The sequence below is a fragment of the Ictidomys tridecemlineatus genome, chromosome 6 (assembly GCF_052094955.1).
Source record: "Ictidomys tridecemlineatus isolate mIctTri1 chromosome 6, mIctTri1.hap1, whole genome shotgun sequence".
Lineage (NCBI taxonomy): Eukaryota > Metazoa > Chordata > Mammalia > Rodentia > Sciuridae > Ictidomys > Ictidomys tridecemlineatus.
In genome coordinates this window covers 44,632,497-44,650,109 of record NC_135482.1, presented here as the reverse complement: position 1 = coordinate 44,650,109, position 17,613 = coordinate 44,632,497, and the positions used below count along the sequence as shown (strand labels likewise).

Sequence of the window (17,613 nt, the reverse complement as noted above, 5' to 3'; positions counted from 1 at the left end):
AAATAGGAAAAACCAACCATCCACTTCTCCATGTATGAATTAGGCAGTGGAAGAAAAAAATAAAAATCTCAACTACCCTTTAGTGTGGGAATTATTTTAAAAAGGTATTCTAGCCTTTACAGGTCCACTTGGCTTTCCTACAGAGACTGAAATCTGAGAACATAACCAACAGGTTAGGTCCAATAAGATTGTTGCCCTTGAAGGAACGAGATGGATTCCATTCCTTTGCAGGCTCAGAATGGAGAGCTCTGAGCATCCTTGGTGAGTGGACTGTGCATAACATGAGTTTTTGCCATAGACAGCAGTTCTGGTTGGATGACAATGCTGGTCTTGGAGCTGGAGAAGAGCAATCATTTGCTGGGGCTTGGCATATTCCTAATTGCTCATGTTAAGTTTTTTTAAAATGTCACATACTATGTACCCTCTAAGGAATGCTTTCAGACTAACATTAGCCTCTGTCCTGATAAAACTCTACTTCAAGAACAAGTTAAAGCATTGAAAGTGTATTTCTGAGATTTTCTATGAGTGAACAAACATTAGAATGCATCACAAATTAAAGGATTAAATGCTCATGAGAACAAAAGCCATAACTTAACTTATGGCTACTAAAAACCATTAGGTAATCCTTGTGAGATATTGTTTCACATATGCCTTGCCACACATTAACCCTTAATAAATAAGCAATTTTGGCAATGAAGTACTCTTTTCTGTGGAAAATATGATCTAATTGTTTAAAAATATTTACATATTCATATTTCCAAATGATTAAATAGATTAAGGTACTTTTCTTATACTTATTTTGTTTCTGTATATTTTTTTGCCACACTGGGGATTAAACTCTACCACTGAGCTACATCCTTAGCCCTTTTATTTTGTTTTGAGACAGGGTCTCACCAAGTTGCTGAGGCTGACCTTGAACATGCCATCCTCTTGCCTCAGCCCATATAGGTATATGCTACCATGCCTGGCTATGATTTTATTTTTAATAGAAGAAATAGAATTTTAACATTTCTGTGTCCTCTTGTAGACAGACTATAACTACATTTATCAATTTTGTAAACTCTGGTATTTTATGGGCAAGTTATTTATTCATATTTAGCATGATTACCAATTTATTTGGATTTATTTCTAGCCTACAATTTGTAAAAAACTTTACTTGATTTTTCTATATTCCTTTTTCTTTTTTTTTAGTTAATTTTAAAAATTTTATCTGTTTTTTCTTCTGCCAGATTGGAAATTATGCATTCTACTTCCATTCTTTTAGTACGTAGAAAATTTAACATGCACATTTCTCTTAAAGTCTAATCTTAGTTTGTATTTCTGCCCTTTTCATGACTAACATAGAAATATTTTTTAACTCTCTTCATGCTTTATTATCATTGTCCAGTACTTTAATTCTACCCTAATTCTTTCATTTCTTTTCTTGCTATTATTTATTATATTTGACTCTTCTTTTCTGGATTAAATCTCCTTGCAATTTGGTAAGATCCTATTGGTATTAAATTCTTTCATTTTTTGTTTGTTTGAAATGTTTACTCTTACCCTCATCCTTGTATGATGGATTTGCTGGGTTTAGGGTTGTCAAGTCCCCCCATCCCCCAATCCTTTCTAGGTATTATTCTACTGATTTTTGGCCCTATTGTATTTTTGTATTGTTATTGTTTGTTTGTTTTGTCCTCAGTTAACTAGTCTTTTGCTAGTTAATCTGATTGTTAACATCATCTCTTTGGTGTTTTCCACAGATGTGTCTAGCTGTGGATTTAGGTTTACTTACCTAGCCTTGGATTTATGGTGCCTTTCAAATTTGAAGCCCATGTCTTTCAATGACTTGGAAAATATGTAGCCATCTTTTAAAAAATATTTCTTTTCCTCACATTGTTTTTTCTTCTAAGTCATCCATTAAACATTTCATGGGGGTATTTAAATATTATTCTTCATGTCTCTTCAGCTTGATCTTTCAGGTAATCTCATCAGTTCTATCTTCTAATTCTCTAATTACTGAGCTATGTTTACCTTTATAAACCTGCCTGGTAATCTTTTTTTCGTTTTAGTGTCTACATATTATTTTTTCATTTTAATGTCTATATAATATGTTTATTTCTAATACTTTTTGGTTTGATTATAAATATTCTTAGTCTTTTTTTGATAATGACTTGTTGTTTTGTTGATTATTTTACTTTATAGTTTGTATGCTAAATTATTTTTAAAATCCTACGTTCATAAGTTTATGTTATTTTAATTTCTTGTGGATCTGTTTGTACTATTGGTTGCTTTCCCTATTTTTCCTTATCATATTTTATTTAATTGTATGTCTTATAATTTTGATTTGTGCATTTACATTTGACTGAGTGTTTTTCTGGAAATTCTGTGAGGCCTATATGGAGATTATGTGCATTTGGAAATTATTGCCGCTGTTTCTATAAAGAGCAGTGTGCTATCATCTTGATACTTCACTTAGGTTAATTACCCTATCTGGCAATTTCTGATTTTAAAATTCTTGGGTTTCTCACCTTCAAATACTTGAGAGCATTTTTTATCCCACAAGGAGGACAGATTTAGACAAATTAATTTCCTATTACATTCCTTTTTAGAAGGCAGGTTTATTTTTGAGGTTTACTTTTTTACTGTTAAGTATATCCCCTATGGATGTTCACTTTATGGAAGGTCTCAGTTTCAACTTATGGTTCTTGCAAGCCCAGGATTTGTGTCTAGTATTTATTAAAACACAAGTAATACTTGATTCTCTGGTCTTATGCTTTATTAAATTTTTGAGCACCAGAATTTCCTTTCCTTTCTTTTTTACAAGCTCCACTCTACATGTTGTTTCACATTTTACCCAGTGTAACTGGTTTTGTGGTGGAAGGTTTTTCAGGTTATATAGGTCTGCTGTATTTCATAAATTCTGTGTATGTCCATGTGGATGTATGCCTACAAAGAATATACCTTTTAAACTTGAAGAATCTTCTCTCACAAAGTCAAAACGCCATGTATTTTAAACAACTGTGCAGGAATTGTCAGTGACTTAATATGTTGACAGGGTGGTATTGTATGTGAAACTGAGAATATTAGGAGTTATTTTTATCATACTACCTGAGGCTCTCATATCAGATTCACACAGAAGTGTGTTTATTAGTAAGCCATATAGTTAATTAAGTGTATAACTTTGTATATTGGCCAAAAACATACTTATTTTCCCAGTATAATCAGAAAAATGTGTCATCTATTATAGTAAAAATGGGGGGAAAACAGCAAACTTTTTAAAGCTTACAAATAGCTGTTTTTCTGAGCCTGGGTTCTTTCAATTAGTAGCAGGATTCTACTACCGTCAAGAGTTACAATTCACCAAAAGGGTATAAGGAAAAGATCAGTTTTCCTAAATTCTTATTGTTATGGAAAAGTCCTGGTATAATAATTTTGAGAAGAAAATGTTGACTAAAATCAAAATATGAATTACCCCAATAAGATGTCCTAAAATATAAGTAATACCTAGGAGACTAGACTTCATGAATCATTCAATGTCCTTACTGAGACTATGGGTACAAGTGAGATGTGTGCACGCTAAGTATATTGACTTGTCTGAAGGAAAACTGTCACTCATAGACCAATACCAATTACCATTTTTCAGAAGTATAAAGTGACCTAACCTTTAAATGTCTCAAAATTTCCATCTTAACCCATTAACTTCTAATTCTATAAAAATTTCAACAAAATTGACACAAGTGCATTAAAATAGGTTGGAAATCCAAATCAAGAGTTTATATATTTGACTATATTAACTAATATTATTATACATTAAGAATATCAACAGTAATTTAGTATTATTTAATATTAACATTAAGTGTTTTATATAATTATATTGAATATTATATAATTTTGTTATATATTATATAACTTTATTTAAGTTTTTAATATGTGTTTCACACCTGGGACAATTGGGACAAAGTAGGTTAAATCTACCTGTCAGAGGTATATGGTGATTTTACTTACACAAAACCTCTTCCCTAGCACTAGAACGTGCATAACATCCAGAACTTGGCTAAAGATCATACCTCATTTTTTTCTTTGAGTTTTGTGATCATAACAATCACAGGGCTGTCTTCCTGCCAAACCATCTGCCAGAAGTCATTCACGGTGTTGATCATGGGACCCTGCGTGGCAATGAATGCTTTCTCCTTGCCACTGTAGCCCTAGTTGGAGTAAAGATACAAACATATTGTCTTTTAAGTTGATGCCTTGCAGTGAACATTTAGGGGAAAGATCTTTGGCTGTCCTGGTCCAAAGGCAACATGGTTGCAAGAGCTTCATTGATTCTAGCACCATGATGCATGTGGCTGTTTTCCTAGCAAGTTCAGCAGGGCATTTGGTACTGAGGGTTGTAATTCTCCATCCTCACCAGAGCACCTGTGTGGAGACCGTAGTCAGGGACTAAAAGGAGGACTCACTGTGAAGGATTCACACAGGGTTGACAAATTACAACAAACAGATACCCTTGCTAGCAACCAATTGAAATCAAACTCTGAGAGGTGAAGAAAAGCAAAACTCAACCTAAAATCAATAATTCAAAGTATGTCGACATGCTCACCAGAAAGAAATTTCTATTTATTTACTTACCCTAATATAATTAGCATTAATGTAGGTGCTCAGTGAATCAGTTACATTCTTTGGCCTTAAACACACTCTGCTGTGAGGATCTAATGGAGGAAACAAGAAAAAAATACATTAAATAAATATACTCTTTTAAAATTTCTTAAAACACCTATAACCTGCAAGTGGCACACTGGTTAACTTATACACTGATTGTCTGGCATGTGCCAGTGTTGGCCCTTTATACATGTTGTCTTCGTCTCTTGAGCCATCAATGTTTACTAAGGGACCTTTGGGCCCATCTTAACTTCTGCTACTGACATAAATCTTGTCCATGAGGAAGAGATGATGAGTTTATGCTTCTTGTCATTTTTCATGGGCTTTCGATACTTGACCCCATCTCTCATGAATATCCTCATTTTCTTGGCATTTGGAATTTGAACCAGGTTTCGGTCTTCCTATCTTTCTTCTATCCCTTCAGAGGTGAATCACCTGGCCTTCCTTCATGAACTTGGACCCTAGCCAGACCCCCTGATTTCCTGAGATAGGCAAGACTATTTCACTAGGTGCCTGACAGTGTCTATCAGTGTGGGGATGGAGGGTAGAGCAAAGCAACAAAAGAGGGAGCTTTTAAAGAGAACCACAATTCATTTCAGTGAGTTCCCAGTCTGATCATAAAATTACCAACAGCCTGTGCTGATTACCCAATAGATGTCAGAGTCTGTTCACAATACTTTACAGGTGTGATGTTGTTTAGTCTTCATAAGTCATTCATAAAAATACCTAAATTGATACCCCCAACTTTCAAATAGCAAACAAACAGAGAAGTTAAATTACTTGCCCAAGAGTACACAGTCAGGAAGTAAGTAATGGAGTCGGGCTCTGAACATCTGCTATCTACTCTAGAGCATCCTTAGACTATGCCATGTTGCTTCCCTAATGCTGGCAGCCACACGAACTGATAATTACATTCCACGTGTTACATCCTAGGAGTTGCCTAGTTTCTTCCTGAAGTAATAGAAAATTCAATGCTTTTCAGCATTTCTCAGTGGAAGGTGGTATAAAAACTGGGCTGTAGCAAGGAAGCACCCCGCCTTCTATACGCATATCCTGAAGTAAGACAGTCTGTGTGTAAGACAAGGAGACAATCTCTTTTATTCACAGGCCAAGCTGAGAAAATCATAGATAAAGTGAGGTAGGGAGAACTAGAGGAAGAAAGTTGCATAGAATACGTGTGAGTGGAGTTAGAGGTAATTGAAAATGTAACAAATCTGGCCCAACCAACATACATTTAATATTTATTATTTAAATTTATATTACATTTAGCTTCACATATAATTGCTATTAAAGATAATAAAAGCTATAACTGGTTAAAAAAAAAAAAAAAGACAAGTCAGCCCATAAGACTAGGAGTGGTGTGGTGTGAAAATACAGCCACAACTTCTTTGATACTCTGTCTACAAAAAAGTAGAGTCCCGATCACATTCCCTAAAGTGTGGGCAGAAATGAATGATTCACATCTAATGAATGAAATGTGACAAAGTTGACAGAGCTACCCAGGTCCTAAAGGATATACCACTTCCTCTTTGCTTTCTTTCTTGGGTTGTTTTCCCTGGAGGAAGCTGTTTGTCTTGAGGGAGCTCAAGTAGCCAAACAGCACAGCCAAAATGAGGGAGCCCTCTTGGAAGGAGATCCTTCAGCGCAAGTCACGCCTTCAGCTGACTGCACCCCTGCTCAAGGTCTCAACAGAAACTTCACACACGATCCTGTACCAGAACTATCCAACCAAGCCAATTCCTGATGCATGGAAACTGTGAGATGTTTATTGCTTTAAGCCACTAAATTTCAAGATAATTTGTTATATAGCAGGTGATAGGTAATATGAGGAAAAATAAGGAGGCCATCACCAAACACTGGGGTGACAATACATGGTTGTCATTATACTCACTGTGGGCTGAATGTATGCCAGAGATAGAGCAGCTATCAGCCTTTTATGCATTCTGTCACCTAATTATCATGGCTTTATAAAGTAGATACTATTAACATTCTCTTTATCTAGATTAGTTAATGGAAGCATAGAAGGGTTAGGTAACTCACCCGAGGTAGGTCGTGTAGCTCAGAAGAAGTAAAGCAGAGAATGAACCCACCCACGTTATCAAAGTCAGAGCCATAAAGGCCATTATCAAAGGTGACGTTGAAAATATAAAGCTAAATTTCACTCATCAGTCCATAGGGTGTTTGAAATGAAGGCAAATCTTAGAAGTAATAGGAGCTTCCATTCAGGGATGGATAAAACGGATTTGATCTGTAAGATATCTGGTTTTAGGAAGAGAAGCCCCAATTCTGCTTGAATTTACAGAATGGCTTGTGAAGACCAAAATGCTGATTGGATAAGGCACAGGTATAACAGCTCCTGGTCCTGTCAGATGTAAGCAATCACTATCCAGGAGATTTCAATCAATCCTAGAAATCAGTGTGTACATCCCTTGGTAATGCTGTGCTTCATAGTAGCTGGACTTCATTCAGCTTCATATAAAACACATTGCACAAGTTCCCGGTGTGTTCTTTTGGATGATCTAAAGGAAAAAGGATGACTACAGGGTACTTAGAGGACTTGATAAGGACCAGTTGAGTTAGGATAGTTCATAAGGGACTGTGGACTGGGCTCAGCAACATGGAGCTCTCTCTTGGGATGAGGGCTTCCAGCTTTTATTTGAGTTCCTCCTGAAGGGTTGTGTTGGGGAAAATGATCCTGAAGCAGACTACCCTCCTTAGAGCAGAAAATGGGCCCTGGCAATGTTTCCTAAGTTAGCTTATCACTTGGAGCCCTCATAGTGCAGGTTCTAGGAGTCAGAAGCTGGCACCTGTCACTCAAACACACCTCATTTCCCCCAGATCTGCTGAAGTCGTGGCAGCTCTCTATATTTCCCACAACAGCAGTAGCAGGGTACCTTCATGTGCACAGGCCATTTTCCATAAAGAGCTTGTGCCTACCTTTGTTTTCATGATGTTTTATCCATTTTTTTTTAAAAAGCATATCCTCCAAATATAAGCTTTAGTCCCTATCCCCCCATCCCCATCTAAATTTATTCTTGTTGGTAAAACCTCTCGGTCTGAATAAAATTTACCAAGTCCTTCATAATGTCAAAGAGCTTGTGGTAGGCAGCTCTTTTGTTCTCTCGTCTTTCCCTTTCCCCTTGCCCTACCAAATTTCTTTGAATTCCTATGAGCTGCATTTTAACATTCAGAGTGAAATTATTCCATTTTTCTTTGCATATCTTTTGTCAACCATATGGATCAAAATTCTTTGCAGAATATAAAATTAGAAACAATCCCAAAGAGAAGCCACAGTGGAGCAAACATCAGGATTCACTGAACATACTCCAATTAATGATAACAGAGAGAAGGGGACCTGACTGGGAGCTTTGGACTGTGCAGTCCCCTTAAGCATCTTGCTGAGCATGTGTGGGGCCATCTGGCATTTCTGCTGTCATCAGCTGGAGCACACAACAGCATGCACAGCTCACATACACACATGCGAGCGTGCGCATACACCCCCACACCCCCACACTCCCCCACACACCCAGATGTGTATAAAAGACAGTTGTCTCCTGGTATTCACTCTCCCTCTTTCTTTAATAACAAAATCCCACCCAGGTTCTGGCAGGGCCTTGGTATAATGCACAGCATAAGACTCCTCTAATTATTATCATCTCTGGCAATTAGTTGTGGCCACATGACTAAGTTCTCAATGTGAAAGGTGAAAGTCAGGGATGTGTGTAATTTTTACACCAAAGGAGTGAAGTGAGGGGTGATGTTCTCCTTCTTCCACTCTCACTCCATCGCTGCTTAAAACATGGTTGCAGTGACCAGCATCTCAGCATGCAAAGGAAACCAAGGCTCTGGGGATGGCAAAATAACCAGAGAGAAGACTTGACATGAAGGATGTGGCAAAGCCACCATACCGACCAGGAAGCTTATACCTGGAGGGAAATGCACTTCCAATTTATTTAAACCATTACTATGTTGGGTGTGTTTACTGATACACACACACACACACACACACACACACACACACACACACACACGAATTAATTTCTATTAGAAATAGTTAAAATTTATATATATATATATATATAAATTTTGGAATATATATATATATATATACGTATATATATATAAATTTTGGAAAAAGATATCAGAAAGGGATAGTATTATCACAAATCAGTTCTGCTTAGGGAGGCATTAAACAGAGTAGGCGTATTCTATACATCCAGGTTTGGTGCACATTCAGAAGTTGAATTCAGATTTTCTTAGGATCAAAGTTCACATTTGCTAAGTAAAAGAAAAAAATTTTGGTGATATAATAAAAGATATTCCTTTTAGTCTATAATTAAGCCCCAGGTTCTATAGCATTGCCACCAAAATGCCTGCAGTGATTAGACCAGCCTGGATATCACTAAATTACCCACTGTACTGATTTCTTCTATGTTGTCTACAACAAACTGTTTCAAATCCATTCCCCTGTTTGGAAGAAGCTGTCTCTAGTTATCATGTGTGACCACTAGTCACATGTGGCCATTGAACTCTTGACGTGTGGCTACTATGAATTGAGGAATGAACATTTTAATTACTTCAAATTCATTTAAATTTAAATTTATGTAGCCATATGTGGCTAGTAGTTTTTTTCTTGGACAGTGAAGGCCCAGAGGATGAAATCCAAGTTTCTTACTTAGTAGAGCACAGCAGGTCTTCAGTGACATTTTCTCCATAGGCACTTTCCCACATGTACCTTTTGACCTAGCTCCATGGATCTAGGGCAATCACCCAAACATTCCATGTCCTTATAGGTTCCAGGCATTTGCACATATTGTATACTTTGACATCTCTGCCTGGTAAAGTAGTCTTTCTCAATTATTCAGGGCTCAGTTCTAATGATATGTCTTTCAGAGGCCCTCCTTGGCCTTACCAGGCAGCACTAGCCATTCACTATTTTGCTTAGACTCCTTGCATTTTATTTCAGTATGTATCATCCTGCATTTTGAGTGCTTAAATTTCTGCCTACCCTGAATGGATTGTGGAAAATCTCTTGAGGGCAACAAGTTGTATGTAATTCACTTTTGTATCCTATATCATTTCTGTCTGGTATGTGTTCAAAGAAAGTTTAATACTAGAATTAATTTCTATTAGAAATAGTTAAAACATTGCTTTTGACTTTCCAGATTTTTTTTTCTTTTCTAAGAAAATGAAACAAGCAAACTTTCATTCCTTTTAGTATCCACTGATTATTAGAAGTTTCCATAAATGCCCTAAACCACTCAGGCTTGAAAAGAGTCCCAGTCCCTTCAGATTTTGAAATGCTTATGATGTATATGATTTACTAGGAACCCGATTTTATAACTATGTAGAAGCGATTCCATGTCAAGCTAAAGTTTATGTTGGAAATTAGTAATTTATAGTAATTTCCAAGTATTCAGAGGTTTTCAAATACTTTTTTTTATCTTTAAAGCAAAGAACCCAACATATGACTGAATAGGGGAAAAGTAGACTTCCAACTAAAGCTTTTTAATATATTGGGTTAGACTATTAAAACAGCTGAGGATTAAAAATATACTTTACCACCATCATCATCATCATTTTCATCACTACCTCCACAATTTTATTAATACTATGCATTTAAGTCTACATATTAGTCAAATTCACTATGATAATTTTAACCAAATACTTCTGAACTATGTTAAATACTTAGCAAAGCATTTATGATACATCAGGGTAGTAGCAATAATAATTACACATATTATTTGAATACTGATCATTATTTCTCTTTTTATTTTGCTCTGCCCTTTTATTTTTCTCCTCCTCTCCTCTTTTTTTCTTATTTCCCATAATTCCTTTTTCCTTATCTCCCTTCTTTTCTCCTCCTTGTTCATGTTTCCTTTCAACTTTATTGGACAGAAATATAGATTTGTTTCACCAAGTCTGTATTTAAATTTGTTCTGTCAAATTTATATTTATGAAATTTCCTCACCTTGGTCTCTCTAAAATATATGCTGTAATCTCAAATTTTCCATTTAACAGACAAAATGATACCTGGATCCTGATGTGACTAACATTATACTAGATTTTATCAAAGGTTAGTCTGTGTCAAAATTTTCCCCCCAGGAAGAAGTGCATTTGAGCTTTGAAGTCAAGAGATAAATTGGTTAGATGGGGAAAAATATATCACTGTAGCATGTGAACAAAGCCAGGAATGAAAAGAATGGTTTCACAGACTAATCAACATAAATCAGGAAATGAGAAGGAAAGAGAGAGAGAAGATACCAAGCCCGCACTGTCTAATGCAGTAGCCAATTAGTCATATGAAGCTAATTAATTTATCTAAATATGAAATAAAATTTAGAAATCAGTTCCTCTAGCTGCATTAGCTATAATCTTCAAGTGCTCACTTGCTACAAATGGTTAATGGGCTATCATATTGGAATTATATAGAACATATCCATAGCTGTAGAGAGTTGATGGTGATTATATAGAAGATCACTTGTAAAAAGCAAATGAAAATTATAAAAGAGGGCTCTTGAATACTATGCTTTTGAACCTGTGAACCCTTCTATACAGAAGAACATTTTCCGTAATTTATTCTGCAACTGATGGATTCATCATCATTTAGTCAGGGAGGGAAAACAGAAACCAACAGTATCGTATTATTTATTGGAACTTTGCTTGTCATTTTACATACAATATCATTTAATTCTTTCAATGTCCTTGGAAGCTAGAATTATTATCACTTGTTATTATTATCACTTGAGATGAAGAAAAAGATGACAAAGGAACATTTAGTAGCCTGTTACAAATTGTGAATGTTTTTTAGTGGAGTAGGAAATAATCTAACTCAATCTGTTGCCTTCAAGAGTGGTTCACTTGTTTGAATATCTACCTTGTAGTAAGTACTTAATATAAAAATATAAAAGCATAATTTAAGTTAAAAACATAACTAGGCACTACATTTTTAAGTAAAAAAGAATAGTCAGAGTAAACAGTGTTCTTTAATTTTGTATGTGTTGCCTTATTTTTGTATAAGTGAAAAAGTGTACATAGTTTTTATTATTTTACTTCATTGGATGCTAATAATTTCATATTGTTATATGATTGGGCTTTTCCCTACTGCTTTTGAGATTTGGGGTAGAACATTTTTTATGACTAATATTTATTTATATTACAAAATAATTTGACATAAACTTGACTTTAGCACTTCAATCTACCATATACATTGTTCTGAACCAGGCTAACATTATCCTGTCCTCAGAGAAACAGTTAAAATTGAATGAGTTCTTGGTATCTATGCACTAAAAAAAATCCTCAAAATTATATGGCATTACTGTTGTGTTCAAACTACCAAAATTTTAAATGTAAAAGGAGTTTATTGTAGGTTAAAACAATAAAAACAAACATAATGTTTCAAATCTTGGTCAATGGCCAATCATCAACTAACTTAATGTTTTAAATTTATCTCGTATTACATTCTAAAATAAATCATAAAGAACAGCTTTGCCCATTTCATTTCAGTCTCTCATAATAATTTTCAGCCAAGAGTGTGGCTTGTCAAAACTCTATTTGCTAAATAATATTTCGTGCAACAAGGTTGGGTGGGATACTTGGGCTACAAGCACTTTCAACAGAAAATCCATCATTCCAAACATCAGTTGTCAGCACAGGTGCCCCTGGTTGAGAAAACGGTCCACCCAGTTCTGGGAATGGAAAAGCTGACACAGGGTTGTGGCGCAGTTGTCTGATATCATCAGGGCAGGAAACAGAGAAGGCTGAACTTTGAAATAATCCTAGTAATTTCCAAATCCTTCTGAAATTAGACGGCGGTTCCTGTACATATAATAATTGTGGTGGATGAATTACTTAACGTTCAGTATATTTTAGATGAAAATTTTAGCAGTGAAGAGAGAACCAATTCTTACACAGAGCACATTCATCCCTTTTAGCTAGTTGTAGTCATAGAATGTCTTTTGACAGTGATTAGAGCTGAGGTAAATAGATTTGACTATATAGACTAGTTAAAATGTTGGTGTGGAGTGACTAACAATGCATTTCAATTCCACCAAAGGGGAGGCCTCCAGGCGCATTAACAGTGTTAATAGTAACTCTGGGCTGGAGATCTAACTCAGTGGTAGAGCATTTGCCTTGCATGTACAAGGCTCTGATTCTGATGTCCAGCACTGCAAAATCAAACAAACAAAAACCCCAGAAATTCTTCAACTGCTTGAGTTTAAGTGCTTATGATAAGTATGGAGAATTTATTTGCTGTTTTAAAAGTGAATTGATGGAATTTAAACTATTTCAATGTCAATACTTCAAATAAATCTTTGTAGCTCCATCTTTGCAGAGTTGTTGCAATCAGATGTTCATGATTTCTCCAAAACCCCAACTCTGTTTCTTGAGTGATGGAAAATATTACTTCTCCAAAATGTTTTTGCAGAATTAATTACTCAGTGCTTTCTACACTTCTGTACCTCTTACACCATAGCTCTATTCTAGCTCTATGACATTATTACTCATTTACATGTCTCTCCTCTCCAGTCCATGAGCTCCTTGATCTTACTGTTTCTCACTCCTGATGGGTCCCTGGCATCCAGCTCACTGCTTGACACTGATAACTTTCATGCAGCCAATTTTAGCTTGAATGTAATTTATAGTATTTCAAAGTGTGGTCCTGGTATCAGTTGTATCAGAATCACCTGGATATTTGCTAGAAGCAGTTTCCTGGGCTCAAGGACACACCTACTTAAACAAAACCCCAGGGACTGGGCTCAGGGTGCTGGATTTTCAACACAGATGATAGGAGATTGTTATGCACAGTGGTAATAATATCACTGAGATATAATTCACATTCTATACAATTTGTCCACTAGCATGCCACCACAGTTATGTTTTTCCTCTACAGCATCCTGAAAATAACATCATGACGAATCTTATAACATTTTCAGTATTCCCCAATAAACTCCATACCCTTTAGCAGTCAGTCCCATTCCATTCAACACTGGGAAACCACTGATTTGCTTTCTGTCTTCATACATTTGATTGCTGGACATTTAATACAAATGGAATTATAAAATATGATGTGTTATGCTGTTTTCTTTCATTTAGAAAAATATTTTTAAAGTTTATCCATTTCTAGTATATATTAATACCTGGTTTCTTATTATTCATTCCATGTAAAATCAGAATATTCATATAAAATATGAATTTTGGATATACTGAATTTCATTTCCTATTCAATCAATGGATATTCGTGTTATTCCCACTCTTTGGATATTAATAATGTTGCTATGAACATTTTTGTGTATTTTTTTGTGTGGACACATGTTTTATTTCTCTTGGATGTATACTTAGGAGTAGACTGTTTGGTTCATAAAGTAACTTGATGTTTTACCTTTTTAGGAACTACATACTACTTTCCTAAGTAGCTATAGCATTTGGTAGTCCTATGAGCGATGTCTGAAAAGGTTACAATTGCTGTACATCCTTGCCAATGCTTTTTATTGTCTATCATTTATATAATCATCTTAGTGGATATGAAATGACATAGCATTGTGATTTTGATTCTCTGATGGCTAATGATGGTGAGCATCTTTTTATATGATTATTGGTTATTTGTTTATCTTCTTTGGAGAAGGTAGACTTCTACTGAAGTCCTTTGACTATTTTTAAATTGGGCTGTCCTTTAATAGTGAATTGTAGGAGTACTTTATATACTATACTTACAATTCTTTTTTAAATACATGATTTGAAAATATTGTTTCCTATTCTGTGGGTTACCTTTTCTCTTTCTTGATAGTGTCATTTGAAGCACACTTTAAAATTTTATGCAGTTTAACTTATTCTTCTTGGTTTATTGTACTTTTCATGTCAAATTAAAGAAACCATTGACTAATTGAAAATCATGAAGATTTATACCTTTTTTATCTTATGATTTTTAATTTTTTTAGCTCCTATGTAACATGTAGGTATCTGATCCATGGTACAAGGTAAGGTTCAATTTCATTTTTTGGTAGGGAGGCATGTTGTTTTAACATTATTTGTTGAAAAGATGCTCCTTACTGAATTTTCTGATACTCATGATAAAAATCAATTGACCATAATGTGTAGGACAATAAAGTTTTAGAGTCATGTATCTTCAGAAATTGTGAGCAGATCATTATAATATGAGTAATATAGAATGAAATGATTTACTTCACACAACTTTAATGGTTATTATTAGTTTGATATATGGCTGTAACTCCAAATTTGGGCATTGTGAGGATTGGAAATGGTGAAGCCAAGGTGAATGAAAAAGGCTTGCCCTGTGCTTTGCAGTGCAAATTACTGAATCAAGAAACTTACTTGGCAAAATGGTCTTATAGCGATTTTTAGTTCCATGACGTGGAATGTCAATTTCTTTGGGATCCACAAAGTTCATTGGTATTTCCTGCAAAAATAAATGATATCAAATTCATGTATCTAACGCTGACACAAAGAAAATCTTCACAGGGGGCCATTTGATCCATGCTGTATTGGACTTCAAAGTCCTTTATAAAACAACAGACTGCCACCTCTGGCTGCCCCACACCCTTCCTTTAATAAACATGCTGGGTGCACCCTGTCAAGCTGACTTCTAAGAAGCAGTGCTCTGTATCAGAAAGCATTATGTTATATGTAGCCATTAAAGAGCCATAAAATGCTTAGATTTTAAGAATCATGTTGTGACACAATTGCTGGAATGACATAGATAGCTAAAAAGTAGATTTTTACAAGGTGTTCAGGTTTTTAAAAAATCTTTATGTAAGTATAATACCCAAAAAATCTCACTCTGATGGATCCTTCTTTAATATTAATTATGGATTTTTAAAATAATGATTAAAGCCTGCCTCCCAAAGGGGCACATATCAAAGAGTTTTTGTTGTTGTTGTTGATTCAAGCAATGATGACATAATTGTTTTTTTTTTTTTAATTAAGGAAAGGCTTATAGTTGGATTGTTTCATTTGTGCTTGTAAATACAATATGTTTAAATGAATGGTATACAGATACTTTCTCTCACTTAAGAACATAAATGTCCTTATTTGGTTACAATATATGTCATAGGTCTCAAATGATTAAGAGAGAGCACAATTAGAATAGAAGTGTCTCTACATGAAGGCATTAGACATGAAAATGAGCATTTTTAGCTAATAGGGGCAAAGAAAGCAATGGGCAAGAATTTTCAAAAGAACCCAAACAAATATTTTAGGATTTGGTTAATCAAAATAGTATGTTTTCCAACATAAAATTATCCAAAGGATTGCTTAAGTAAGGTTAATGTGAAATAAAATAACTTTTGTTATTTAATGCCTGATAAATATAAATTCCTCTGATCACAAAAAATAATATTTTTATTACTTAATTTACTCCAATGGAAAATACAGCTCAACATACTAATATTCTTTGAAATGAAAGAACTCATCTATAAATTAATTCAAATTATCCTAGTTTTCAGTCAATCTGAAACTTTGAGAAAAGTCTGACTATATTATGGATTTGAGGCTTGGTCTGCAGAGCAGAGCAGCTTACTTTCCATTAACTTCTGTTATTTTAGATTTTTATAATATTCTCTGATCCACCTACATGTTTTAACTTCTCAGTTCCAAGTTACCAAATGACCTAAATTGTTGAACGTTCAATAGAAAACACATGTTCATGCCTGATCATTTTAAACAGGTCAGTCTGTTTTGGCAAAGCCATGAAGTAGGTAATATCTTTATTCCTTACTTTTCTTTCATTTTTACCTCCTGTTTTATGACACACACACTGACAATCTGTCATCTTCCAGCATTTTCCTTTTCTTGGATATTCCTTGTTGGCCTTACCTGTCCTTTCAGGGAAGTAGATTACGCTAAAAGCTTATTTCACAAACAAAGGCCACCTTGGTTCTAGAAAAGAATCCTAGGTGTGCCTTTGGTTAGCTGTGATCACTGGCTGGTTCTTTTATCCCGGTAGGTCTCATTTTCTTCTCATATAAAAATATGACACACAGCAGAGTATAATTTTTAAAACCTCCATGTTTGTATTTGACTTAAGACAATTAATAATAGTTGATAGGGCTAACAGTTGATCTATCTGTACTAGATCTTTTGCCTTAGCATGGCTGCAAATATTTAAACTGATCCTAGAATTTACTTTATTCAACCTATGTGGCTTAAGGTATATGACTGATTTAAGATGCAAGTTGATCTACCAAATAAATATTCCCTTTGGACAACAATTAGACCTAAGAAGTCGAACCTGATGCCTGAGTCCAAACTCTTTGGGTATATATATGTTGTTATGCATTAAGTTATCACCTACAATATTGATAGGTTCAAAACACTTGGTTTTCTTTCTGTGTTCTTTCTTTCATTTAAGAGCACCATATGCATCCTGTTGGTCAAGACAAAAAAAAAAATGGGTATCAATCCTGACTTCTTCATTACTTCTGGCTACCTTTTGTAGGCTTAAAAGATTCTCTTTGTAGGTTTATAGATTCTCTCCATTTTCAAGATAGAGTGTGATCTTTTTAAAATAGAAGTTTAAATGCATATGTGATTCTAAAAAATATTTTTGAGGCTCAATTTATGCCACTTCTCATCTTGATTTCGGTGTTCCTGTTAAATTGAATGGTGGGAAGCCATCCTCACACGTGATTTGAGTTACCTCCCTGGCTGGGTGAGAGGCACTTAAACACAGCTGTGTCAGAGCTAGTCCCCAACTTTCTCCAGGCCCGAGGGCTTGTCCGTGCAGAGGCGTGTCTGGCCACTGCCTGGAAGACACAATCATCGCCCCTGACCTTGGGATGCTGCCCCCTTAACCTTCATTGGATGGGATTTTCCCTGGAATTTTTTGTTCCCCAATAAAAGTCCACTCCCTGGCATGTTTCTCTCTCTCTCTCTCTCTCTCTCTCTCTCTCTCTCTCTCTCTCTCTCTCTCTCTCTCTCTCCCCCCCCTCCTCCCCCTCCTCCCCCTCTCTCCCC

The 17,613-nt window shown here is 35.3% G+C and overlaps 1 protein-coding gene across 3 annotated transcripts in view; it reads right to left on the bottom strand.

The window, feature by feature from the left end:
* Ptprr (protein tyrosine phosphatase receptor type R) overlaps positions 1-17,613 on the bottom strand; it is a 253,577-nt gene that overhangs the window by 28,912 nt on the left and 207,052 nt on the right. For 2 of the 3 annotated variants that reach the window (XM_078053133.1, XM_078053135.1), the window contains 3 exons: positions 14,974-15,058; positions 4,612-4,691; positions 4,050-4,187 (listed from right to left, as the gene is read on the bottom strand). In XM_078053133.1, coding sequence (XP_077909259.1) covers positions 4,050-4,187; positions 4,612-4,691; positions 14,974-15,058 — 303 coding nt within the window. The remainder of the gene's footprint in view (positions 1-4,049; positions 4,188-4,611; positions 4,692-14,973; positions 15,059-17,613) is intronic. The other variant, XM_078053134.1, reaches the window with a different exon arrangement.